This window comes from Drosophila navojoa, chromosome X (genome assembly GCF_054131105.1).
Source record: "Drosophila navojoa isolate 15081-1374.11 chromosome X, UAZ_NAV_1.0, whole genome shotgun sequence".
NCBI classification, from domain to species: domain Eukaryota; kingdom Metazoa; phylum Arthropoda; class Insecta; order Diptera; family Drosophilidae; genus Drosophila; species Drosophila navojoa.
This window is the reverse complement of record NC_142895.1, coordinates 17,646,066-17,673,720: the sequence shown is the minus strand read 5'-3', so window position 1 is coordinate 17,673,720 and position 27,655 is coordinate 17,646,066. Positions and strand designations below refer to the sequence as shown.

Here is a 27,655-nt window from a genome sequence, read left to right as displayed (position 1 = left end):
TTAAGAAAATATGATACTTATCTAATATTTAAAATATTATATTATATTTATACAAAAAATGTATTAAGATTGCATAATAAACAAATAAAAATATAATAAAGAAAATATGATACTTATCTAATATTTAAAATATTATATTATATTTATACCCCTTGTAATTAAAAAATGTTATAAAATTAAAAAAAAAAATAAATTAAAAATAGTAACTATAAATATTAAGATTACAAATACCATATTTATTATTCAGTCATTCAACCTTTTTTTCATAGACTTCTTTAGCTCTTTTACACTCATCCAAGAAAGTGAAGAGAATATATTGGGTTTGTAATATGTCCATTTTGCTGTCCGCCTCTCTCCGCCTGTCCATACGAAAGCAAATCATTTAGCCGCTATTGAAGCTAGAGACCTAAAATTAGACACCCTAGTATTGAAAGATTTTCCCGATTCGCCCACTAAGGGCGTAGCAAGTCGGAAAATTCCTTTTCCGGTATCTCAGAAGCCATAGTTGTTGAGCTGCTTGAGAGCAGAAACTTTTAATGTATATATATATATAAGAGATATATAGTCACGGCCATTGGGGGCGTGGCAAGTCGACTAAAATTCTGTTATATACAATTTGAAGGCGTAGCGGAAGCCTTTGGGTCGTGAATGAGTGTGCTGCAGCCGGTAATGCCCGACAGAAATGTTGTTATTATATATAAGTAGAGAAGCATTGAAATAGAATTAGAGAAAGCCCAGTTTTTGTAATAAATAGATATATTTAATAATATCAACTTCGTTTTATGCTTTATTTTTTTTTTTTTATTGAGCACTCGACCTGTCCCAAATGTGCGATAAGTTTTGGTTAAATTATTTTACAAATTGACACATTCGTCGATTTACATACATCATATGTTCTTGTTTCTAAATTTTTTGGAATTTCGCATGTTTTTTCATTTTTGTTTTTGTTTTTTTCTTTTGTTTTGTTTGTTTTTCTTCAATAAAATATATATATGTATATAGATATATATACATATGTATGCATACATATATATACAAACGGAAAACACCTTTGACAGATCTCGTTGCGATGACAGTTTTCTTCAGTTTTTCATAATACATACATACAATACATACATATTTTTGTTTGAAATTTTTGGTTTTGAATTTTCAGTGCAGCCTCAACGCAACGGATTATTTTTCTTGGATTTTGTTTTTTTTTTTTACAATTTTATTTTGCCATCAACACAAACATAAACTATAAATCTTCATTTTGTTTTCTTTGTTTTTGGTTTTGTTTTATTTACGCATACGTAAGATTTAAACAATTTAATTACTAAGACTAACAATCAAAGCTGTGCAAATCGAAAAATTTATTTATTTTTGGTTTTATGTTGGTTTTGTTTTTTGTTTTTTTCGTATTCCTTTAATTTGTTTTTATTTATTTAATAATTTGTATCTTCATTCAATATATATAATAATATATATATATTTAGTTTGTTTTTTGTTTTTGCTTTTTCTTTTGTGTGTACTTTTGATTTTCGAAACGCCAATCAATTCCACATTCGCTGATTTTGATAAAATAGCGATTGCCAGTGTTGAAAAATTCCATCTGCTTGAGATACGGAAGATTAAAACCAGTTTCTATAGATTTTCTTTTCTTCTGCTGTTTGGGTTTAGTAATTTGTTTTCTCTTTTTTTTTGTATTTTCTTCATTTTGGCTTTTGTTTTCATAGTTTTCATTTCGTTTGCTCATTGTATCAGTGTCGCCATATTATTATATTTATTTCTGTATTTAGAATACGAAAATATTTTGTTTGTTTTTAGTGCCAGCAGAATTAACATAAATGTTAACAGTAAAATATATCTATAAACATTCGAAAGTTTTGTTTTTTTCTCTTTAAAATCAGTTGTTTAATTTTTTTTCCCTTTTTTGTTTTTTTTTTCCTCTCTTCTTTTGTTTTTTGTTTATTTTGATTTTGTTTGTTGTTTCAAAAAGGCAATCTCTCTCTTGTTAAAAATATTACATTTGTATTGGCAACACTGACTGTCATAAGTATATGTACACACGTTTGTACTAGTTCTCTCTCTGTTGTCCAGTTGTTTGGCTTTGTTGTGGATGAGTTCTATAGATGATATTGCACGCTGAATTGGTTGGCCCACATTCACATGAGATTAACCAAAAACATTGAAAATAAATGTATTTACGCGCTATATGCGAAGGCGAGTGGAATCAAGAATAAATATACACTATATCATAGAATCGAATGTCAACTTAGTGAAATGGCGAATGATGGGCCCTTGAACGGAAAGCATAGTTCATAGTAGATACTATATATTTCTGTATCTACAAAACGATTTTTTTTTAAATTTTTAATTAATTTTTTTTTTTTTTTTTTGTTGATTAAAACATAACCAATTGTGAATTATATTACAGTTATATATGTTATATTTTATTTTATGCCCAGACGATTTTTAACGATTGTAGCCACATTTATAACGTGATAATACTTGCTCGAGTATAACTAACATTCACAATTCTTTGCAACTGTGTTGCAAGTTTTGCTTGTTTTTTTGTTTTAATTTTTTTTTTTATATATATCTTATTTTGTATATTTTATACAGATTTCGCCCAGCTCTCATGTCTTCAGTTTAACCAGTGTTGAAAAATACAACAATACAACAAAGAGAAACAAAATACATTGTGAATCTTTGAAAGTTCACAGTGAGTTAACCTTTTTTTAAATGGGTTTACTACATTTCAGTTTTCAGTTTCGGCGTTTTTTTTTTCTTTCTTTTCTTGTAATTTTTTGATTCTAGCGAATATTCAGAGTTGCATGGGTTAGAGTGAAATAGCAGCATGAGAAATCAAAAGAAACAAATACCAAATATACAGTACGCTAATTGTTTTTAATATTTATACATTTATTACAAAATAATATATATAAATAAATAATAATAATAGTATTGAATTTTATTAAAGAATACACATTTCTTCAATTTAAGCGCATTTTACATATTTGCATATTTGATCTCTGCTTTATTCACACATTAATTGCTTTCTATCTCTTTCTCTCGTCTCGTTTCAAGTATCTATCTCCTGCTTTGTCTGACCTCTTTTGTACACATAAACACAAAACGAGACAAAAAATCGTCAGAAATGATAAATAATATCTACGCGTCCGCTCAATTTGTATTTACACTCGAAAAGAAAAGTAGGCCAAAGTCAAGATAAATGTATACTTAGGTACAGTTAAGTGCATATATGTGGTACAAGTTGAAAACATATACATATATATACACACACATATACATATATAATAATAATAATACATATAAATACATACGTATATATAGTACTGGTACTGGTACTATATAGTGTACTGGTACTGAAAGGACCTGACTACCCATACATCCATACATACATACATACATAACTTCTATCTTTGTTTCGTTTTGTCTTCATTTAATTTATAGGCAAGTAGAATCACGGCATAAATAGCTGACTGTTCAAATACAAATGAAATGTTATCAAAATCGACGTCTGTAACAGGCCTGAGTCTTTACTATTCATCAATTAAATTACACAGCCAGTTCGGCAGATAATTTATACACATATATATACATATACATATATACGCACATGTCTATATATATATATACTTATACATATGCCTTTACCAAAGCATAACACCTAACCCGAATATATAACTAAAGAGTCTGAGCACATCAGCTTCTCTTGCCCTATACATACAACATCGTCATCGTCGTCATCATCATCACCATCATCATCATCATTATCATTAGCATTAGCATTATCATATATCATTACCATAATCATTATCATTATCAGCTTATTTATCATTATCTCATTCTCATAGTAACAAAATGGTATTAATAATTATGTAGTATGCTTTCTTATGTTTGTCTTTTGTTTTCTTTTTATATGGAATGCATCTTAATGTCTCACTGAGTTATGTAACGTTTCATGTTTCATGTTTTTGTTTCTTTAGTTAGTATTATTTTTGTTTTTGTGTTTTTTTTTTCAATTTATGTGATAGTCGATAGCGTTGTCAGTTGCATAGTCTTTGTTGACGGCGACGCCATCGGCGATGGCGTTGGCACAAACAGGCTGGACGAGGCAGTTTCCGTGGTTAGACTACGCTCCTCGTACACCCCGGCGCGTTCCTGGTTACAAATATGTACATAGAGAAAATATTATATTTAAATATATATACATATATATATATCGAGTTACTATAACTTATGCGTAGGCTAAGGGAATTCGTGAAAAATCAAGCTTGCTAGTCATATTTGCTTTTTTTTTTTTTTTAATATATCATAATATTCATTGTAATAGCGTTAAAGAGCTTTAAAGCCTCTTTCAACTAATTTTTGTTACAATAGCCTAGCTCAAGGTTTATTTTTACTGGAGATTGGTATTCAAGCTGATATACTTTGACTTCCAAGTCTACAGATCAGCAGCTCATAAGGTCTTTAAAAACAGGCTCGAAATCACGAGTATCATATATGTATGACTTTTATTATTGCACACAAAACTGAAGTTGAAGAGAAGCGTATAAAACCTGTAACGTCATTGTACTTGGCTCGATTGTATATACAGTACAGTAGAATCCGGTTATAATGACTCCGCTTACAGCGTCTGTACGGTTATTGTGACGAAAATTCTGATTCCCAGACAAACTTATATGAGCAAAATTATACGGTTATAGCATCCTCCGTTTATAACGATAGTTCCCTGAGCGTCGCTATAATACGGATATACGGATACGGCGAGATGAACCTTTAACGGCTCTCCTAGACAGCCGTCAATTTGGGGGCAGCGTTTTCTCACGTCTGTTTCCTTTTTCTTTCGATTTTAAAAGAATCCTACGTTGTTCTAGGCAACTACCTATTCTACCTAATTGTTAATCCGGCACCGTATATATTCCAAAACTCCAGGAAAAACATTTTTAAAATATAAAATGAAATTTCAGTTTAGCAAAAGCTGATATTATCTAAGACATGACACTAGCTAGCCTTGACTGAAATAGTAAGAGCAAGTGAGAGAGAGAGCGAGAAAGCGAAGGAAACACTCAAGATTGTATTGCCTTGGCTATGAATTTCATCCTAACATACAATATTCTTACAAACTCTAGCACACATATTCACAATAATATTCATATTCATATTGATATTCATATAGAGCTCACATGCGATTTATCATATTTGAATCGTCTCCAGATATTCGTCTTTGGCTCCATAGGGGTGCCATCCACGTTGTAGTTGGGATTGGAGAATGTCAGTACAGAGCGGCTAGAGCCGCGTGAATTGCGCTTCGCCTTTTTGCGATTCGTATTGAAAGCGAGCACTGAAAGCAAGTAAATTGCGTTGAATCCAAAGGAAACTCTTTGGCACTCAGGCGGACTTACTGAATATCACGAGCATTATAATGATAACCATGACAATGACCACGCCCAGGGCGATGATCACAAAGAACTCGCGCTGGCTGTTTTCCTTGGCGTTGAGATCATCGTCAGTCTCGTTGTGATTATTCTGGCTGTCAGTCGAGCCGCCGTCATCGGTCAGTTCGTCCGAGTAGTCCAGCGGTTGTTCGCTCTCGAGGCGGGGCGGCACGAACTCCTTGGGCGTGGTCGAGCAAACGCGGCCGTCGCTCTCCGGTCGATCGGGACAGGCGCACACGTAATCAACGACCCGGTAGAAGCACAGATGCGAACAGCCGCCATTCTCTTGGGCGCACTGATTCCAGGTCTTCGCCTGTCGCTGCAGCGAGACGGCGCGTATATCCAGCGCTCCACTGAGAGCGTCCCGCACCTCAAACGGATAGTTGTAGCCGACGCGAGGCTCACGCTGCGATCGATACACGGACTTGTTGTACCAATCGGTCCAGTATATGTTGTTCTCGAACTGTGAGAGTGAACATTAAGTGAACATTAACTGGGCTAAGCTGAATTGAGTCCTTAACCTACCATTGTCAGGCCGAATGGATGCGGTGCGTAGGCCACAATTGTCTGGCGGCGCTTGCCATTGAAATCAACCTGGCCGATATTATCCTCAAGTGCATCGGCCCACAGCAGACGTCGGTTGCTGCAAAAGCAATTCATCAAGTATTGATCAAGTCACAAAGTAATCTCTGTCTGATCCCTACCTAAAGTCAATGGTTAGACCCGTCGGAAAGCCAATGCCCGATGTCACAATGGCCGTGCGATTGGAGCCATCCAAGAGACTTCGCTCGATCTTCGACGGTGAGTTCCAGTCCGACCAGAACAGAAAGCTGCAGCGACAGAAATCAATTAAACTAATTTTGAAGCTATCTTAGAGAATTTAGACACTTACGCCTTGGAGGGATGCACGATAAGAGAGCGTGGATCGCCCAGATCTTCCGAGATGAGCTTCTTGCGGCTGCTGCCATCGAGGCGCGACACCTCAATCAGTTTCCGATCCGTGTCCGACCAGTAGAGATTGTCGGCTATCCAGTCAACCGCAATCCCATTGGGCGTCAACAGATCCGTGCTGACCACCACCTTGCTCTCGGTGAGGTTCAACAGATTGACTCGGCGTATGACGTCCATATTGACGTCCGCGAAGAAGAGCCAATTGCTGCGATAGTGATAGTCCAGCACAACGGCGCCATGGACCCCATTGATGGGCAGCACCACGTCCATGTAGTCGCCGCTGTTCAGCGAAATCATGCCAATGCCCGAGCGCAGCGCGATCAGCAGATAATCCTAAACGAAGAAGGCGAAACAAATGGAGTCGAGTGTGGATAATGAGTGTGGGCTGGACTTACGTCTGGTAGATTTTGACATTCAGTGGTGCTATTCTCCCGCAGCTTGAGTCCGGTGGGGCACTGGCACGAATAGCCCGCCGGATTGCGCAGGCACAGATGGGAGCAGCCGCCATTGTTGCGTCCGCAAACATTCTCCGCCAGCTGCGGCTGCCTGATGATCACTTTAATGTCCATCAGGCCATCAATGTTGGTCATGACATCGCGCTTGTTGCTGGTCTGGCGCCGATCCGCCATGTGCAGGGCCTTCGACTTCCAGTCCGTCCAGTAGATGTGGTCATCGCTGAGCGCCAGAGCATAGGGATGATGTAGGGCCGACATGATCAGCTTGCGCTGATTACCCGTGTAGTCGCATGAATCGATGGTCTTTCGCAGAGCGTCCACCCAATAGATGCGCTTGCTCTTCAGGTCCAGCGAGAGTCCGTTCGGCCAGCCGAGATTGGCTGTCACAATGCGGGAGCGCTCGTTGCCGTCCAGGTGCGAGCGTTCGATCTTACGGTAGTGACCCCAGTCGGTCCAGAACAGTAGACCCGCCTCGTAGTCGAGGGCCAGGCCGCGCGGCGACTCCAGATCCTTGTAGGCAATCACATGCCGATTATTGCCGTCGAGCGTGGCCACTTCTATGGTATGACGACCTGCATCGGCCCAATAGATCATGCGGCCGATCGAGTCGACTACCAGTCCATCTGGATTCTCCAGACTCTCGCCGATCACTTTGTGTACATGCAGCCCGTCCGCACTGGAGCTCATGATCACGTTCTCAATGGTGTCCGACCAGAAAATGTAGCCCGTCTTCTGGTCTACGTCGAGGGCAACGGCATTCGAGATTGGCGGCAGGGGCAGCACCACATCGATCAAATGATCAAAGTCTAAGGAGATCTGACGGATGTCGATACGATGGGCGAACAGAATGTATTTCGTCGGACCCTCGGAGCAAGTGCGACGATCCTCCTTCAGCTGCACCCCAACGGCGCAGGCGCACGTGAAGCTAGTCGGATTCAGGAGACAGAGGTGGGAGCAGCCGCCGTTCTGCTTATCGCACGCATTGTAGACACGCCTGCGGGTACGATGAAATACCCGGATGTCCATTAGGTCACTCGTGTTGGCAATCACCGTGCTGACGCTCTTGCCCGTGAATTTGTCGGCACTCATCGCCGACTTCGTATCCCAGTCCGTCCAGTACACACGACCGCCGCTCACATCCAGCCCGAAGGGATGCCCCAGTCCATCTGTTCAACGAGCCATTAGCAACGACTTCAATTACAATTGAGGATTCATGTTGTACTTACTGATTATGACCTTGCGATTGCTGCCATCGAAGTTCATGTTCTCCAGCGTCTTTGTGCCGCCGTCCACAAAGTAGAGCTTATGTTCATCGTAGTCGATAGCAAGTCCGTTGGGCCAGATGAGTTTCTTAGATGCTATGATCACTCGGCTAGCGCCGTCCATGTTCGCTCGCTCGATCATGGCCTCCTCACCCCAATCGGACCAGAACATAAGGCCCTCTATGGAGATCAAAGACAGACATTTAGTAATACTTAAAAAGACCCGCCTAAATAATGGCGAGAGCTCTAAAGTCATGGATAAGAATGGGTTGGCAGTTTCCCTAGCTTTTGTCTCTGTCTTTAGAGAGCGTACGCTATAATTCTAGGGATCGGACTTACCTATTGGATTTACGACAATGTCGCGCGGCTTGTCCAACTTCTCCCAGACAAGGAGCGTGCGCATTTTGCCATTTGTGGTTGCCACTTCGATGCGATTGGTTGAGGGATCTGTCCAGTACAATTTGTCCGTGATCCAATCGAGGGCCAGGCCAACGGGCGAAACTAAATTCGAGTGGACGACGCGTTGCTGATAGCTGCCATTGAGATGAGCCTTATTGATGGAGCTGCGCTCCACATCGGTCCAATAAATGAAATCGGTCTCACTGCACCAGTCGAGCGCAACGGCATGCTTCAAATTGTCCAGGGGTACAATCATGTCAACATCGTTCGGTCCAGAGGGTTTCGTATTTAGCTGGCGTAGGCGAATATCCTTGCGGCGTGCCACTAGGACGAGCTTATCTGGGGCACTCTTGCAGGTCTTGCCGTCGTCCTTCAGTGACAGTCCAATGGGACAGCCGCAGCGGCGTGAGGTCTTATTGGGGAGGCACAAATGGGAACAGCCGCCGCGCATGCCACGCCTGTCCTTTTGGCAGCGATCCTGATAGTCCGGCTGGCGTGCCGGATGATAGGCGTGAATGTCCATGGGAAAATGAAAATTCTCGTGCACCGAACGAAAACCCTTTCCGGTTATCTTATTGGCAGCTGAGACAGTCTTTGTATTCCAGTCGGTCCAGTACATCGTGTCCTCGAATATGGTCAGTGCAAATGGATGAGGTAGATGGGTGCTGAGCACCTTGATGCGTTCGCTGCCATCCAAATTGGAGCACTCAATGGCGTGTTGCTTGGCATCGGCCCAATAGATTTTGCTATTTGGATAATCGATGGCCAGGCCATTCGGCCAGGTGACGCCCTTCGAGATGATCACCTGTCGCTGCGAGCCATCCATGTGGGCGCGTTCGATTTTCGGATTTGGTCCCCAGTCACTCCAGAAAACCAGAGCTTCGCCCGGATGGATGACAATGGCGCGCGGTTTATCCAGATCACTCGACGCAATCACCGTACGTAAGTTCCCCTGGAAGTTGGATACCTCGACTCGTCGCGTGCCCGAGTCCGTCCAAAACAATAGATCATGTACCCAGTCGACGGCAATGCCGCCCGGCGACTCCAAGCCCCACTTGATAATGCTGCGCACTTGGGTGCCGTTAATGTTAACCATTTTGATCACATCGGTGGAGACATCCGACCAGAACAGCAGACCCTTCCGGTAATGAAAGTCCAAGGCGATTGCATTGTGCAGTCCCTTCACTATTGCCATATATCGATTATTGCTTAGTGTTACGCGCCGGATGTCCCAACGGTTCGCCACGAGCAGCGTCATCGCCCCGCCCAGCGCCTTGCAGGTGCGCAGATCCGGCCGTAATATGTACCCCGTCTCGCAGGAGCAGACGAACGAGCCCAGCGTATTGTGGCACTTCTGCGAGCAGACGGGACTCGTCAGATATTGGCACTCGTCTATGTCCGTGCAGCTGTACACGGGAGAGGAAAACAAATAGAATACGGCCGGATTACACGTGAAATACGAAAGGAGTCGGTGCGAGGAACCTACTTGCGCTTGTTGGCGTGCATTAGGTAGCCCAGGCGGCAGGCGCACTCATCGCGTCCCCGCGCCGTCTTGATGCACAGCTGCTCACACTGCTGGGGCTCGGGGCACTTCTGCTCCACGGGACAGTTCACCTCGTCCTCGCCCAGGGGACAGTCGTTCTGGCCATCACAGACGTGCTTCTGGTGCACACAGATTCTGCAGAAGATTTACAAAGTGAATGTGTGACTAGGTTAGTGATTCATTCACCTGGCACTCACTTCAGATTGGTGATGTTCTTCTTGGCCGGACAAAGGAACTGGCCGGCGTCACACAGCAGATGACAGTCGACCTCATCTTCCGCCGACGAGCAATCCGGATAGCCATCGCAGAGCCAAGTGCGCTAAAAGTGAATAGAAATTACAATTGAGGTATGCGGACGAGGGGAAGGACTTTTGCCTATGATGCCACGATTAGACTCAAGGGGAGTGAGCTTACCAAAATGCAGCGTCCGTTGTGGCAGGTGAATTCGTCGGGGCCACAGGTCAGGGGATGCTCCGGGCTCATGTTGCCGCAGTCGTTCTCGTCCTCGCCGCCATCGCAGTCCTGCTCCTTGTCGCACTTCCAGCGCTTGGGTATGCAGGTGCCGTCGGCGCACTTGAATTCGCTGGAGGTGCACTGGGACGGCTTCTGCTGGCAGTTCTCCTCGTCGCTCCAGTCGCCGCAGTCGTTGTCGCCGTCACAGCGAAAGCGATTGAGTATGCACTGTCCGCTGGGCCCGCCGGCGCCGCCCAGTCCGCTGCGGCACTTGAACTCGCCCTCCGGACAGCTGTTGATGACGGCCGGGCACTTCAGCTCGTCGGAGTTGTCATCACAATCGCGTTCGCCATCACAGCGAAAGGCCAACGAGATGCAGTAGCCATCGTTGCAGGTGAAGTGCTCGTCGGTGCAGCTACTGCGATTGCAGTGCGCCTCGTCCGAGTAATCCTTGCAATCGTTCTCGCCATCGCAGACCCATTGACGCGGAATGCAGAAGCCGTTCTGGCACTCAAACTGATCCTCGGTGCAGTTGGTGCGGGCGCCGCAGTGCGTCTCATCGGAGTAGTCGCCGCAGTCGTCGTCGCCATCGCACAGCCAGTCCTTGTTGATGCAGCGATAGGTCTTGGGGCACATCACATGCAGGCCGCTCTGCTCGCACTCCTTCTGCAGCTTGGACATCATGTCGTCCATGTTGTCGCAGTCGTACTCGTCGCTGCCATCCGTGCACTGCACCTCGCGATTGCAGCGGCCGTGCGACTCGATGCACTGGCAATTGCTGCACTGCCACTGCGACTCCTCGCACGTGTTGTGGCAGCCAGTGGACGGCGGTGCGCTGTAGCCATCGCCGGGCTGGCCCAGCTGCCGCGGATCGTCGTGGACCACCACCCGATTGGCGAATGGCCGGAATCCCTTCTGCTTGTTGCTGGCCCCGGCCACGAAACCGTCGCGACCTCGCGTGCTCGTCTGTCGGTCCGATTCACGCACCACATACATGTCGCCACGCCCGCCCTGTGCGCCCACATTACGAAATTTCGGAGTGTCACCCGAGCTGGTAGTGCCAGTGCCGGACGTAACGATCGGCTTGTGAGGTATCATTGGCTCCTTAACATAAACATGACCATACATCTTACCGCCATCTCCATTGTCCTCTAGATTATCATCAATGTGGTCATGGTCATGATCATGATCCAGCTCGTGATCATGGTCGGGATCGTGGTCGTGATCGTGATCGTGATCGTGCTCATGATCGTGCTCACCCTCGTGATCGTGCTCCTGATGTGGCGGATAGTCGGATGCGGTTAGATAATCATGATCGTCCTCCTTATGCAACAGATCGTCGGCCAAGTCGACCTCGTGCACACCGTGTCCGTTGGCATTGGCCGAGCGTGGATGCGCCGGCTGATACCACTGCTGCGGACGTTCCTGCGTATTTTCGGCACCGCCACCACCGCCGCGATTGTTTATTCCACGGTCATACTGTTCACCAAGTCCATGAGTTAAGTTGCCGATTCCCAAACCTGGAATTCGAGTTTTATATTTGCTGGTATAATATTTGCTACAATAATATTTGCTAGCTCTAAGCATGTCTGATGTCGTTTACTGAAAAGTGTGCTACAGTTTTTCCTTTCTGTCTGCTATCAATGGCACTACACTACACTACATACAACAGTGTTTTTTATAGAGAACTGCCGTCAAGTAGTTGGAATTCCTTAACTGTAGTAGTTGAAATCACTTATATGTCGATAAATGAGCGGCTCTTCAGCGGAACTCGTTATTTATAAGAAAGTAAATAACTGGGACATAGATCATTGGACTGGGGAAATCTTTCTCAAAGAATTGTTGAATTTCCACTTAATTATATTTCCTATCTTTATTTAAGAATCTGTTTTAGCAGCATTTACTATTCTACTCCTTTCTGTTTTAATTCAATTTTCAATTTGATTTTAGTAATTTTATTATTATTATTATTATTATTATTATTATTATTATTATTATTATTATTATTATTATTATTATTATTATTATTCTTATTCTTATTAGTTTTATTATTATTATTATTATTATTTTTTTTTTTTTTGAATAAATTGTTTTACTCTAAATGACTTAATTTAGTTGCTATTATTATTATTATTTTTTTTACACATGTTTGAAAATATTTTAAATTATTTTATATGCATTTTAATTAGAAAATCGAATTGATTTACTTGACAATATTAAATTAATTTTGATTTTTTGTTATTTATTTATTTATTTATTTATTTATTTATTTATTTATTTATTCATTTATTTATTTATTTATTTATTTAGTTATTTATTTTTTTATTTATTTATTTATTTATTTATTTATTTATTCATTTATTTATTTATTTATTTATTTATTTATTTATTTATTTATTTATTTATTTATTTTTTTGTAATATTGTAACTTTTTCATAATGTTATACAACAATAATATTAATTTTTGCATTAATTAACAAAACTATTTTGATTGCACAAATTAAAGAGAAAGACACACACACATTCGTGCAATAGACGCACTATTCACACACATATAAAACTCACACACACACACACACACACACACACACACACATACATACATACATGTATGTGCTAATGGCTGAAGATGTGCGTGGGCTAATAAACTAACAGGTGGTATACACACATAGGTGTAACAAATACCACCACACACACATAGCACACGCATATACACATGCGTATACTAATTATGTAGATACCCCCAAATGAAGTGCGCCAAAGCAAATTGAAGAGATAATGGAAAAGAGACAAATGCAAAGTAAACACTTTAAATATTCAATTGGAATGCATTGAGGGCGGGGGGCGGGTCAACGTAGCAAGAGTGAGATGCATATGAAATGCTTGCACCTATATATAGATAGAGATAAATGTGTGACATTTAAAAATAGACAGTTGAGTAATGCTAGTGCGGCCCCCAGTTGGCTAATCGCTAGAAATTTGCACTTAATCTCTGGAGAATGCTCTAATGCTAATGCTAATACCAATTTTCATTGATAAGTACGCAAAAGCATGCTGCCTGTGTGGGTGTATATTTAGCTATGTGTGTGTGTGTGTGTGTGTGTGTGTGTGTTGAGGATGTACGTGACAGAGATAATATACTTACACAAGCATAGCAGGCACACCAAAGGGCAAAACGGCAAGGCTAGCAAATACATTGCCACCGCACGCACACACACACAGGCACAGACACAGGCGCAGGCAGAGGCACACGCACACGCACACGCACACAATGAAGCGCACGCAGGGCGCTGCTGCTGCTGCTGCTGCTGGCGCTGCTTCTGTGGCTGCCGCTGCTCCTGCCGCTGCTCCTGCTGCTGCTCCTGCTGCTGCTCTTGCTGCTGCTGTTGTTGTCTCTTTTTGTTTTAGCGGTTTTTGGCGCGTGCGTGTGACGCGCTACTGATTGGAGTTGGGCGGCTGCTGCTGCTGCTGCTGCTGTGGCTGCTGCTGCTGCTGTGTTCGCACTTTAATGCGCTTCGCGTTGCGTAGGTGTCACATTCACAGGACCGCATGTACATACATATGTACTGTGCCATACATACATATGTACATCGGTTTACCCTGGCACGCCAACTTGCTGCTGCTGCTGCTGCTGTTGTTGTTCTTGTTGTTGTTGTCGATGTTGCTGAGGTTGCTGTTGTTGTCGAGGTTGTTGTTATTGCTATTGTTGGGCGCTTTGAGGCAAACGCAATTTGCATAAAACATTTGTCTGCACTAATCCACGATTCGGCTCAAGTTCGAATATCACTTGTTACACATTTCATACATATCAGTCTTCATTTGATTTCATAAGCGCTTTTTTGTTTTCTGTTCTCTTCTTTTTTTTCGAATATTTGTTATTTATTTCATTGTTATTCTCATGTTGTTTCTCTATTAGTTACATTTGCGTGCTTGTGTGCGAGAGAGAGGGAGAGAGATCCAGCGGAGCATGTTGGGGCTGTCAATCGATAAACGGCATATACTATCTCATTATTATCTCTACATTATGGCATATACTATGATGCATGATTTAATTACTTTTCATATTTAACTGTAGAGCAAGCCCAGTGTATTACATACATACACATGTATATACACAGAGAGAATAATATACATATGCATGTGTGTGTGTAAGGACTGGGCATTTGTTTTACAGTAATTACAATTAATTTTAATTTTTTTATTTTTTATTTTATTTTTTTATTATTATTATTTGTATTTAATTGTTTCACTTGAATATTCGCAAATCTAATTTAAGTCTAGTTTGAGTTTTTTCCGTTCGACTTTTTTCTATTTTTAGTTTCAGGAGCACAACAACAACAACAACAGAAATGCCTGTTGCGAGCGCACACGAAGTGTTTGCGAATGTATGTACGCATGTATGTGTATATAGTGTTTTTTGGTGATTTAGTTTTTATATTTATTAAATTAAAATATATGTATTTATTATTTTTATATTTTAAATTTAAATTTTGAATAATTTTTAAATTAGTTTAGCATATTTTTAGCTGCGGCTGCTGCTACGAGCAGTAGCTACTTTATAACTACGTATACATGTGGGTGTGTGTGTGCGTGTGTATGTGTGTGCGTGTGTCTGTGTGTGCGTGTGTCTGTGAGTACCTGATACGTACATATGCATGTATATGTGTGTGTATTTCTGCTTGTGTGTGTGTGTGTTTGCTGGTGTAAGCGTGTATGTGTATGTGTGTGCGTATGTGTATGTATGTATGTGCTCCGGCGTGGGAAACACCCACTCTCTAAGTCATCAGCGAATGCGGAGGCGGCATTAGCACAAGCGCCGCTAATTTTATTTTTAGAACATTTTCCATCTATTTCAATTTATTTCGAATCGAAGTTTTAGCTCGATATTTGCATAGTTTTCATATTAATGTTGTTATTTCTGCTGCTGCTGTTGTTGTTGTTGTGGACTTTTTTCCTGTTTCAGTTGGCTTTTCTTTTATTTTATTTTATTATTCCTTTTTTTGTTGAGCTTTGCTCTTGCTGCACTAAATAAAATATTATGTGGAGCATGCGCACTCACACACACCTACGAACTGCACAATGTATGTGGGATACATACATATTATGTATTTAATGGCTTAAACCGTTTAGTCAACACGATTTTATGCAAAATTTATAATTGTATTTTTGATTAATGCGCGACGCACACACACGCACACACACACACGCAGCACTCTGCACTTGGACACTTAATAAGTGTGCCTGTCTCTCTATGTGTGTGTGTGTGTGTGTACATATGTGCTCGGAATTCTGTTGATTCTTTTGCTTGCCTCATCGATTCACATTCGCACAACACTTAAACAAAAATTGAACAACAACAACACAACACAAATTTGAAGAGAAAATTTAACAAAAATTTGTTGTAATTTTCGCTTGTTTGTTGTTGCTTTTGCTTTATTTTTTTGTACTATTGGCCAAGTCCCTGCTGAAGTTCCATGTAACTTGTTGTTGTCGTTGTAGCTATGACAGTTGTTGTTGCTGTTGTTGTTGTTGTTGTCGTCGTCGAAGCGCCGTGATGTACGTGCGTTAGCTCAAGGCTTGGAACGTCTGCTTCCGTGCTCCGTACTACGAAAAATGTGAAATAACCAGAGATTCCAAGCAGCGGCAGCAGCATCAGTCGGCATTCTGCTCCCAATTCGCAGCTGAGCCAATTGTGCCACACACACGCACACACACACACACGCGTACGTCTCTGTAGGTATCTGTGCGCGTGTGTCCTGTCTCTGTGTGTGCCAGCCGAAAGCTTGCAGCCAGCGCTGGCTGAGCACAATGGTTTCTCAATGGGCTTACTGAATGGGCCGAGCGTAACTCACGCATACACAGACATGGCTTGCGCTCACTTGCGCGCACACACACACACACACACACCTATGCAGAGGCGATTGCGTAAAACAATGTAACTGTAACTGTAACAGCAAACGCTGCTGATGCTGTAGTCCTTGTCTCGCATTCGCTCCGAGCAAGCTTTTGTTTTTTTTTTTTTTCTCTCGCCTTTGTTGCTGTTGTTGCTGGCTTTTGGGCAAAAGCTCGCATGATTTGCGCTTAGCTTTCGCTGGCCACAGCATTGGCAGCTTTTATCATTGACTTACATGCGGGGAGTGCACAACCAGACTCTCACTGGCCCATGCCAAACAGCTGGCCAAAATCAATTGGCCCGGTCAGCCATTCAGGCCAAAACAGGCCGCTAACCGCACTGGCCTGGCTAAGCCAGCATTCAGAGAGCCAGGTCTGGTAGAAAACATAGAGTTAGAGAGAGAGAGAGAGAGGGAGAGAGGGAGAGGGAGGTATACAGAGATGAGCAAGCCTAGCTTGGCATTGCAGGGAGAGAGAGAGAGAGAGAGCTGAGCTGGGACTATAGCTTATATGTTATATATATGCTATAAATCATGTATATATCTTTTTTCTTTTTACATTTACATATATGTAGCTTATGCGCCTAGCTGTACAATACAAATGCGATGCAAACTAGAGTACAGCCAAAGTACCTGAAATACTTAACATTAATGCTGTCACTCACACGTATGCCTGTGTGTGTGTGTATGTGACAGCCTCTCTGTGTGAGTATTGGGCTCAGCTCACCAGATGGCGCCAGGCAACAGCAGCAGCAGCAGCAGCAGCAGCGAAACGGTGACGGTGACAACCCTAAATGAGCATTGGCATCTCGTGATTCTGAATGAAAGCGCGCTTGTTACGTGTGCTGCCTGGCTGTCTGTTTGGCAGTGGAATGTCGCCCCGGAATGTAATATGCGCAGGCCCAGGGCCTATGCCGAGTGGGCCCACCATAATCATCTTCATCATCAATTAGAGCAAGAGCAAGTCGCAGCAGCAGCAGCCGTAGCAACAGCAGCCGTAGCATCAGCAGCAGTGGCAGTGGCACCCGAAGACGTAACGGTAACTGACAGTAATCATTCGTTAGCTAGCAACGGTAGCCGCCGCTCCACATAACCAATCTCGTTGCTGCCCACGACGCGCGCGCTCCCAGCGATGCGATACAGATACATCTATACGTTAGATATAGGACGAGCGGGAAAACGTGAATGAGCAATCGTAATTTGCATTTGCAATTTTTGATTTTTGTTATAAATTTTTGTCTTCTCTCGCATTCCTTTTGAGGGCATCCGTGTTAATCGCAAGACCCATTCGACGTGTTTAATTCGCTGCGTTATTATTTATGCTTGTTGTTATTGTTGTTTTCTGTTTGTTTTTTTGTGGGTTACAGCAAATTGATATTGTGTGTGTGTGTGTGTTCGTGTGTGTGCCCGTGGCTGTGTCTGTGTCAAGATAATATGCTGGCAATTTTATAGACTGGCGAATTTGATAGAATACCAAAAGCAAATGGCAAAAAATGCTTGTGTACAATGTCATACACACACACACACACGCATAGATACACATATATTTATTACAGTTTCCATTGTGTGTGTGTGTGCCTATTATAAATGTGTCCTTTAAAAATAGAGCATCCGAATGCGGCTCATTTGCCATTTTCTATTTTCTTCTTTGCCACTAACTGCAGTAAATGAAAAAAAAAAAAAAAAAAATAGACGAAAAATGGGTCAAACGCTGAAAAGACAAACAATCGCACATACGTCTATGACAGAGCAACAATGATGAGGGCCACATTAACGAACTGAAAATACTATATAAAGCAAAAAAAAAAAAAAAACAAGAGTAACAAGAAGAGGAAGAGCAAGAAGAAGGAAAACCATGAGACGCTCTCAGAAAATGCTATTAGGGAAAACATATTCATGTGCTCATTGCACACTTACAGCTAAATTTTCGAGCATATATTTATATGTGAATATAATATACATGCATACATATGTGTATTTAAAACATGTACATACATATATGTATATATATTCAAAGAAATGTCTGTCATTAGTTAACCATTAGAACTGTGAGTGCCATTTGAGTAGATGGATGTTCAGAGAAATGCATTTGCTGCTTACACTTGGCATTTATTATGAATACGCATAAATCATTGATAGTTGAGCAACATATACGTGTGTATATATATATATATGTATAGATATGTTTAGATGTGTGCATCGGTGTCTTTGAACGGGAACTTGAAGCTCGAAGGACGCGCATATAAACAAACACTTATCAAACTGCTGAATATTCTATGCCATTGAACGACTTGAGACAACAATTAGAAAGTGAAACCTTCGAAAGTGTTTCCCGTTACATATAAAACATATACATACATATACATATGTATATGCTCTTTAGGTTTGTGTAATGACATAATATCAATTTGAAATGTCTCTCCGATTACTATAGATATAAATACACTTGTGCAACGTTATCAAAACACGCGACTAACTATGCAGTACTAAGAGCAGCAAGCGAGAACGAGCGAGAGAGAGAGAGAGAGAGAGCGAGTGAGTGAGAGAGAGGGAGGTGAGAGAGTGAAGAAAACGTAATTCAAAAGTTAGGCAATGCCATCCGGCATGAAAGTGAAAGCATCAGCTGAGACGATGCCAACGAGTTGAGAATCGCAGAGAGGAGAGCAACAGCAAACAGTTAACTGCCGCCAATATGACGAGTCTTGGCCATCTGGGCGTCTGTTACAGCCTATTATTGCTGCTGTTAGTGCTAAGCGCCCAGCTAACTGTAGTACGGTAAGCTGAACAACTGATCCATGTAAACCAAGATATACCCATCTTCCCCTACCCCTCTCTTTCTCCTTCTCTGTTTCCTGCGCCTCGCAGATGTAAGCGCAAGGAAATGCTCGCTGGCCGCTTGGAGAATGTTACGCAGACGATCTCAAAAATATTGCAAGGATACGATATACGGCTGCGTCCCAATTTCGGTGGCGAGCCACTGCACGTGGGCATGGATTTGACTATAGCAAGTTTCGATGCGATCTCCGAAGTTAATATGGTAAGTCGGGCACACCAAATCGCTTTAGCTAGAGCATACTCCAACTAAAAAAATGTACTCCACAGGACTATACTATAACAATGTACTTGAATCAGTATTGGCGCGACGAGCGCCTGGCTTTCAACATCTACGGCCCGTACTACGATTCCGATGCCGACGACGATGGGGTCAATGATGTGCTGACGCTGTCTGGCGACTTTGCCGAGAAGATCTGGGTGCCAGACACATTCTTTGCCAACGACAAGAACAGGTCAGTCAAATATACATATATGTATATAGAAATCATATAGACGTACTTAGCATATACTTGACATAGCTTTCTGCATGACGTCACCGAGCGCAATAAGCTGGTGCGTCTTGGTGGCGATGGTGCCGTTACCTACGGCATGCGCTTCACCACAACACTCGCCTGCATGATGGATTTGCACTACTACCCACTGGACTCACAGAACTGCACCGTGGAAATCGAGAGCTGTAAGTTAACTGAGCGATATAAGCCTCAGCTATCAAGAACTATAAAATCCAATTGGATTTGTAGCTATTTATAGCTCAACAGTTTGTAGTTAAATCCCTTTGTATATTGCCTCAGCTTACATTAAGTTTGCTCAAAAGAAATAGAGTGAGCGAGAGAGAAGAAGAGCCTTGGCTGTTAAGAACAGCATAATCCAATTGGATTTATAGCAGTTCACACTGATTCTTATAAGAGCAATATACAAATACGATTGCTGTTAAATTCTTTTGCTTTTTGCTTCACCTTTTTTCTGTAGCCAAGTGCAGGATACACACTTTAACAGAATCCAATTGGATTTGTAACAACTGAAAATTATTTCTTGTCGGCTCCTATAAGTACAATATACACACACTCTGGCTTCTCTTCAGTTGTTGCATAAATCTTTCGGCTTTTTACAATATACACATTTTATTGTAATTTTATTGTAATTAAACTATTTTATATTCTGCTGCCTTCTCTTTTTGTATTAAGTTAAGTAGCATTGCTTGCTAATACAGATACACTCACTACAGACATTTCACTCATAATTCTCTCGGCTGCATTCCCTTTTAAGCACAGCTCGCAAATACTTGTTGACCGTTTATCGATGCATACATATACATATATACATACATGCATACTTACATAAGTGCCTTTCACTCAAATTGTGAGAAAGCACTCAAAGGCATAGAACAACACTCAGAGCGTAACCGATTGCATTGGCTCTTTAACGCGCTCGTTTGCGATCGGCTCGCCCGTTTCGCTCTGGTCGTTCCTTAACCGTTTGTTTGAGTCGAATAGTGCAGAAAGACTTTTGTTGTATTGGTATTCATGCGAGAGTTGTGTATACGTGGCTGCATGTGTATGTGAATGTGAAGACGCTTCACTTTATAAATTGAGTGCTTACGTCAAACGCACTCAATAGAAAACGAAAACGAAAACAGCCGAAGGCTCTTGCTCAGAGCGAGAGTGAGAGCGAGTAAGCATGCTTTTGTTCGGTTGATTTTGCGAGCAGAGCGCAAAGAATCAGACTGTTAACAGTTATTTGCAAACTATGCTAAATAGTTGAAATATTCTGAAGCTATAGTTTAATAATATACAAATTTCATTTATGTGTCTAATTTAACAATTTGGTCATATTGTTCCACCACTTCCCGTTTCGCTTCCCTCAGATGGTTACACGGTCAGCGATGTGGTCATGTACTGGAAGCCAACGCCGGTACGCGGCGTCGAGGACGCCGAACTGCCACAGTTTACGATCATTGGATATGAGACCAATGACAGGAAGGAGCGCCTGGCCACTGGCGTCTATCAGCGGCTCTCGCTCTCCTTCAAGTTGCAGCGCAACATCGGATACTTTGTGTTCCAGACGTATTTGCCCAGCATACTGATCGTGATGCTATCCTGGGTATCATTTTGGATTAACCACGAGGCGACGAGCGCTCGCGTGGCGCTCGGCATCACCACCGTGCTGACGATGACGACGATCAGCACCGGTGTGCGGAGCTCGCTGCCCCGCATCTCCTACGTGAAAGCCATCGATATCTATTTGGTGATGTGTTTTGTGTTCGTGTTTGCGGCGCTGCTCGAATACGCCGCAGTTAATTATACGTACTGGGGCAAGCGGGCCAAGAAGAAGATCAAAAAGCTGAAGGATTGTGATCGACATAAAATAGGTACATACATAGATCAGCCGACAACATATCTCAGAGAGTATTTCAGTAATATGTTTTCTTCGATCTCTATTCGTCTGGCAGGTAAACTGGAGAAATCCGAAACGTGTTCAACCACAGAAGACATTATTGAGCTGCAGGACGTACGCATGAGTCCTATACCTTCGTTGCGCAAAGGTAACTACAATGTAACCCTCGGCTCCATCGGCACCGAGACCATGGACTTGGCCAAGTTTCCGCCAAGTTTTCGCATAACACGCAACTATGGAACAGGTCGCAGCCAGCTAAGACATCGCGGCCAAAGAGGTAAGTGGGATAAAGAATCTTATATCAAGTGTTAACTACTAAAATCCTCTCTCTCTCTCTCTCTCTCTCTCTCTGTCTCTCTCGATTTCTCTCCCAGCAGGCATCTCAGCGCGTCCACGCGTAATGCACGCCATTAAGAAGAGCGCCTCGGCCATTAGGGCGACAATACCGAAAATCAAAGATGTTAACATTATCGACAAGTACTCCCGCTTGATATTCCCGATTAGCTTTTGTGCTTTCAATCTCGGCTACTGGATCTTCTACATATTAGAATAATTAGTTGCGGCTAAAAGTGTTAGTAACGTGTACTTACCCAAGTATCATTGCCCCTTCCACGGCCACCACCTGCTGCCCTCCCACTGATGAAATAGTATATGGTATATACATACATATATATATATACATATATTGACATTGACCAATTTATATAAATGGAATGATAGACCCGCAACATATACATACATATACATATGCGATATATACACAAACACACTCACACACATACACCCACACACACATTTGAGTATATACATATATATAAAAAAATATATATAGTTTAGTATTGCTATTCACATTAGGTAAATCACAGTAATTGTGTTCCCGGTAATTTGAAAATTTAGGTACAGATTAATTAAGTACGAGTTTAGCCAAATTGTACAAGGAATTGGTATGCATTTGGCCACATACATATATTAGCACGAGCATTGAGGACCATCAACGGTGATCCAGCAGCAGCAGCAGCAGCAGCTCGATGTGACGCGAATAATTTCACTCTTGTTCAATCAAGTGCTTTTCATAATTATTCACAATACTCACAATATCATTGAGATCATTTACTGTATATTTCTTAGAAATGTTATTTAAATGGTTTACATATTTTACACAAACTGCATTTTTACTTGCTTTGGGCGGGGACGGAGATTTCCTTTGATTCAGAATGAGGAAGCATCGTTGGAAGTGGAAGACTGAGGACTTTGCTGACAAATGATGAGAAAATCATATTGGAATCGAGTTTACTATACTCATTCACGTAGGGAAATGAGTATATTGGTTTTTTGCTATGCCTGCCATGCGGTCCGTTCGCTTATGCGTCCATCCGTTCGTATATATAAAGTATATACAGTGGAATCAGGCTATAACGATGCTCAAGGGACCGACGGAAGCGAAAGCAGAAGCTCTTTTATATATCTTTGTTTGGGGATCAACAAATACATCGAATTTTCATCGACATAAACGGTATAACGCTTTAAGCGGAATCGCTATAACCACTGTTTCCACTATATATTATATATCCTGGTTCAGTTTAATTACTAAAAATACAATTATTGTTGACCTAAACTCAAATGGACATCTACAATAGAATCCGGTTAAGACGACATCACTTATAGCGTCCGTACGTTTCTTGTGACGAAAATTCTGCTCCCCAGACAATCTTGTATGAACAAACTTATACGGTTCCTTGAGCGTCGTTATAATTGGACTCTACTGCATATCCATTAGGGGCATATCAAATCGGCAACTTCAACTTTTTCCAGTTCTCCCGGATTTCAAGCAAAGAATAAAAACACTTTGTCAACATATAAGCATTGGCTATATTTATCGACTTTATCTGGTTGAACAAAATGGACTTTTTCTTTGATAATCTGAAGATACATCAGGCATCTACATGTATGAATTATCGCTGGCTGCCAATCTTCATCTGGGGGTCAAGCAGCTCAGGCCTTAATCATTGACCAGGAGAACTCCTTCTTGTACATGCCGTAGGCCAGCCAGTAGAGCAAATTGAACAGCGCAAATGTCATGGGGAAGGCAACGCGCGCCACTCGATCAATCAATGAAATGCTGTTCACATAGCCGGCGCCCTGGCGTCCCTGGACGCTCTTCTCGGCAGCCGCATCCCGTTCCCGCTGCCTGCGAAACTTGTCGTCGCCCTTCAGGCAGAGCCACATCTGACGCATGCGGGAGACGGCGGGCGGCTCCGTTTGGGTGGTGCGCTCCATGGTCGAGGCGTGCGAGGAGAGTCTTGGAAAGATGTGAGCGGCCTCCTGCTGCTGGTTCTAGTGAAAGGTTAAAGCAAAGGCCAAAGCCCAATTGAGCTGAAATTTGGACTCCATCAAATCTTGAGTGTGGGCCAACTCACATTGTAGATGGGGCAGCTGAAGGTGTTGCGCTTGGGGTAGCCGCCGCCGTTGAGGTCCGCCGGCAGGGGCAGCTCACAGTGCAGGGCATCGTGGTCGGCAAAGACAAAGACATCGCTATCCGAGTTGGCCGGCTCGCTGTCGTCGCTGGCCTCGGCCGCGTCGGCAATTTCGCCCGTGGAGTAGCCCAAGGCTCCAATGTCCTCCCACTCGTCGTCGATGCGGGGTATTTCGCCGCTGCCCAGCTTGGTGAAGTAATGGACGCCAGCGAACTCCAAGAGCGTGGCAATGCAATAGAGGAAACTCATGAGCAGGAACCAGTCCAGGGCCGTGGCGTACTTAACCTTGGGCAAATCGGTGCGCGAGTCCAGGCTGATGGTGGACAGAGTGAGCACAGCCGTCACGCAGAGGCCAACCCGATCGCTGGTCGCCTCGCGATGTATCCAGAAGGAGACCCACGACAGCACCACAATCAATATGCAGGGCACATAGACCTGAACAGCTCACAGAGTGGCATAATCAAGAGGGGATTATATATGTATACATATAGATACGGCTCACCTGTATCAGGAAGTAGCCCGTGTGACGCTTGAGATTGAAGGCCACGTGCAGCACGCTGAAGTCGCCCTCGCGTCGCGTGGAGGTGAAGTTGCGATGCATCATGCTGATCAGATCGAACTGGTTGAGCGTCATGCCCGGCACAAAGGAGACAGCATCGTCGTGGTTCTGCCACTCGTAGACCAGCTGCTGATTGGTGTAGCCATCTGGAAGGGAGGATTAGTGGCAATGGGAGGCAAGGGCAAGGCAGAGGCGTCTACCCACAGCTGCCGATGATAAGTGGACAGGATTGGCGGTCCATCGGAAAGTTTTTCAGCTCCATTGGACAGGTGGCCTTGATGGTGAGCCTGCAAAGACAGAGTTGAGCCTTAGGAACTGTCCCGTGATGCGCAAAGCCCCAATCGTACCGCATCGAGTAGAGTATGCCACCGTCCTGATCCAGTCGCAGCAGCTTATTGGGCACGGTAATCGTGTGGATGTGTGAGTGCTTGCCATTGTAGAAGTAGGTGTCGGGTCGCCAGATCTTGTCCAACATCTTGATGCTCAGCGACAGGCTCTTGATGGGGCCCTGGAAGCTCAGCCGCTTGTCGCGCCAATACTGACGGAAATAGCAGTCCATTGAGTAGTCCATATCCAGCTCGGAGACGGGTCCCATGCTGCGTATCAGGATATTGGTGCGCACCACCGTCGGCAGGCCCTGTCCATGGGTGGGCAGCTGCGATTGCTCGTAGCGCTTCAATAGGTTCTCCAGAATGCTCGATATGTTCCGGCTTAGCATGTCCGCCGAGGCAGTACGTGGCCGGGCCTTACGCAGTGCGCCATACGCACTCGTATCGTTCACATAGCGCCGACTGAGGCGACTCTTGCCCTGGACGGTCGAGAGGGCGCGAAAGGATTCGTAGATGCGGCTGGCCTTGAACTCGCTGGTTATCAAAGGCATCTTGCTCGCGACAGGCGATGGCAGCTGCTCCGGCGAGCCGCCAGCTGTGGTGATGCCCTCGCCCCCCTGCCGCCCGAGCAGGCTCAAGCAAATCAAGCAACTGTGGAAGAGTTCGCGTGTCGTCAGAGAACTGATATACATACATACATACGTATGTACATATATGTGCTTGGAGCACCCGAAAACCTAGGTGTTTTCTCTCTTGAAGGTCACAGCGCGGACTGTGTTAAGTGCATCTGAGACTTTGGTGCTATTTAGCCAGCTCAGAACACTAATTGTCCGCATATTGCCTGCAGAGTGCGGCTGAGCACTCGTCAGGGAAATGAAGTGTCCCGCCTAACGGTATAACGGTCTAGCAGTCTAACGGTCCAACAGCTCGATGCTCACAATTCATGTTTCATAATTTTCATGGGTTCTGCTTTCAGCATTGTTCAACACTTGAAGTAGCTTAGTAATTAAACACTTGAGCTGCTAACTGCTAAGCCAAAGTGAGTCAAGAACGTGCTGGAACGAGTCCAGTACCAGATACCTCTTAAGACGGCAGACCGTTCAGACTGCTAGGAACGTACATTCACACGTTCTCGAATATTCCCGAAGATTCTTCTATAATTTATAGATATTTTCAATTTTTTGCATATTATTAATATTCTTTTTCTTTTTTTTTTTGCTTTCGCCTCAAGGCTCAAGCAACCTGCTTACGCAGCAGTTAAGTGGCATAGAAAGTGTGACATTTTTGAACAATGGCAACAACGTCGGCGCTCACTGGCGTCACTGGCAACACGAAAAGTACAACAACAGCAACAGCAACAGCAACAACAACAACAACAGCGGCAACAAAATACCGTTTACAGGATAACAAAAGAATGCCAGGATAATTTGTACAGTATGCCCATGACTATGCGAATCTGTTTCTAAGCGCGTTGCATTTACGTCTCTTGGCTTACCACACACACACACACACACACACACACACACACACACACACACACACACACACCTACACGTATATATGAAATTGAGGGTTTTTTGCTATCAAAAAAGTTTTGAAAATTAAAAAAGTATTTTTAAAAAATTTATTATCTAACATGATAGTTTATGCTGTGCAGCTCTCGATTAAATATTAAATAAAATTATTAAATAATAATAAATTATTAAATAATAATAAGTTTTGAAAATGAAAAAAGTATTTTTAAAAAATATAATAATATTATTAAATATAATATAATTATTAAATAATAATAAATAAATTATCTAATAAATACTTTGATATTTGCTTTAACTAAAATTGCTCATACGCGCTGTTGTACAACGTTTTCCATCGTTAGAAGCATATGTTTGTATTTATGCATGAATATTATTTCAAACTAAGAGGAATATTATTTTGCAATAAAGCTGATTAGAAACTTGATTGAATATTATTCTTCTTATGGGAATTTTTAGCAGGCATTTCTTGACAGCTTAAGCTCTTGGCATACTTGAAAATAAACTGAACATGATTTTTCATAATATTTTTGTTTACAAACAAAAATTGATCAGGACTTGGTATGAATTCTTGTTGAAATGAAACCCAAATTATTTTAGATAAAGTCTTATCAAAGAAACTCTGGCCTTTTGCTTCAAGTCAATCATTTAAAAATGTTGCATTGATATCTTAGGATTCTAGTAACTTCTAAAATTAAAAATTCTTATTTTATATATATTTTATTACAAAAATACAAACAAACAAAAAGTACTATAATTATTAATTTATAAAAAACATAGATTATATATTGAGCGTTGAATAAAAAGGCTGCTGCTAAACACTAAAAAAAAAATAAATAAAATAAATTAAACTGAAGTTGATATTTATGTATGATCTATTTTATCTAAAAAACAAAAAAAATAATTAAAATAAATTTTTTAAAATCTGAATAGATTTTTTGTATATTTTTAACGAAACCCTCAGCAATGTTAATCAAGTTTGGAAACTTTTTGAATGTTATTCATAAGCATAATCTCTGAAAAATGTCAATTAGTGATTCTTCAGCTAGAGTAAGCTGAATTGAATTCGGTTTCAGTTTATGATGAACATTAAAATGGTTAGCCGAGTCTTTTGGCCTCTGCATATCCACGTGA

General features: G+C 42.4%; 3 protein-coding genes across 8 annotated transcripts; 1 reads left to right on the top strand and 2 right to left on the bottom strand.

Moving 5' to 3' along the window:
- Window positions 1-1,187: 1,187 nt before the first annotated feature.
- On the bottom strand, window positions 1,188-16,163 carry Lrp4 (LDL receptor related protein 4). 2 transcript variants are annotated; one of them, XM_089264982.1, is made up of 14 exons: window positions 16,068-16,163; window positions 13,653-14,483; window positions 10,469-12,027; window positions 10,252-10,373; window positions 9,998-10,189; window positions 8,452-9,917; window positions 8,077-8,292; window positions 6,791-8,016; window positions 6,337-6,728; window positions 6,149-6,274; window positions 5,970-6,087; window positions 5,412-5,907; window positions 5,193-5,350; window positions 1,188-4,167 (listed from the first exon to the last, which is right to left on the bottom strand). In XM_089264982.1, the coding sequence occupies exons 2-14, from the start codon at window positions 13,702-13,704 to the stop codon at window positions 4,030-4,032; spliced, it is 6,261 nt and encodes a 2,086-aa protein (XP_089121108.1). In that variant the 5' UTR covers window positions 13,705-14,483; window positions 16,068-16,163; the 3' UTR covers window positions 1,188-4,029. The 2 variants fall into 2 exon arrangements, with proteins under 2 accessions (XP_089121108.1, XP_089121107.1); XM_089264981.1 differs by having other exon boundaries at window positions 15,955-16,126.
- An 823-nt stretch (window positions 16,164-16,986) lies between these two features.
- Lcch3 (Ligand-gated chloride channel homolog 3) lies at window positions 16,987-22,791 on the top strand. Of its 5 annotated transcripts, none has more exons than XM_089264984.1 (8): window positions 16,987-17,437; window positions 18,833-19,173; window positions 19,264-19,435; window positions 19,501-19,685; window positions 19,752-19,909; window positions 21,098-21,601; window positions 21,683-21,904; window positions 22,002-22,791. In XM_089264984.1, exons 2-8 carry the CDS (start codon window positions 19,091-19,093, stop codon window positions 22,178-22,180), a joined length of 1,503 nt encoding a protein of 500 aa, XP_089121110.1. In that variant the 5' UTR covers window positions 16,987-17,437; window positions 18,833-19,090; the 3' UTR covers window positions 22,181-22,791. The 5 variants fall into 5 exon arrangements, with proteins under 5 accessions (XP_089121110.1, XP_089121109.1, XP_030245803.1 ...); XM_089264983.1 differs by lacking the exon at window positions 16,987-17,437 and adding an exon at window positions 17,444-17,579; XM_030389943.2 differs by lacking the exon at window positions 16,987-17,437 and adding an exon at window positions 17,444-17,593 and having other exon boundaries at window positions 22,005-22,791.
- Window positions 22,792-23,570: 779 nt separating this feature from the next.
- Window positions 23,571-25,849, bottom strand: LOC115565012 (gamma-aminobutyric acid receptor subunit alpha-2). The gene is made up of 5 exons (XM_030389937.2): window positions 25,008-25,849; window positions 24,865-24,947; window positions 24,604-24,806; window positions 24,045-24,536; window positions 23,571-23,961 (listed from the first exon to the last, which is right to left on the bottom strand). The coding sequence occupies exons 1-5, from the start codon at window positions 25,679-25,681 to the stop codon at window positions 23,620-23,622; spliced, it is 1,794 nt and encodes a 597-aa protein (XP_030245797.2). The 5' UTR covers window positions 25,682-25,849; the 3' UTR covers window positions 23,571-23,619.
- Between the last annotated feature and the right edge of the window lie 1,806 nt (window positions 25,850-27,655).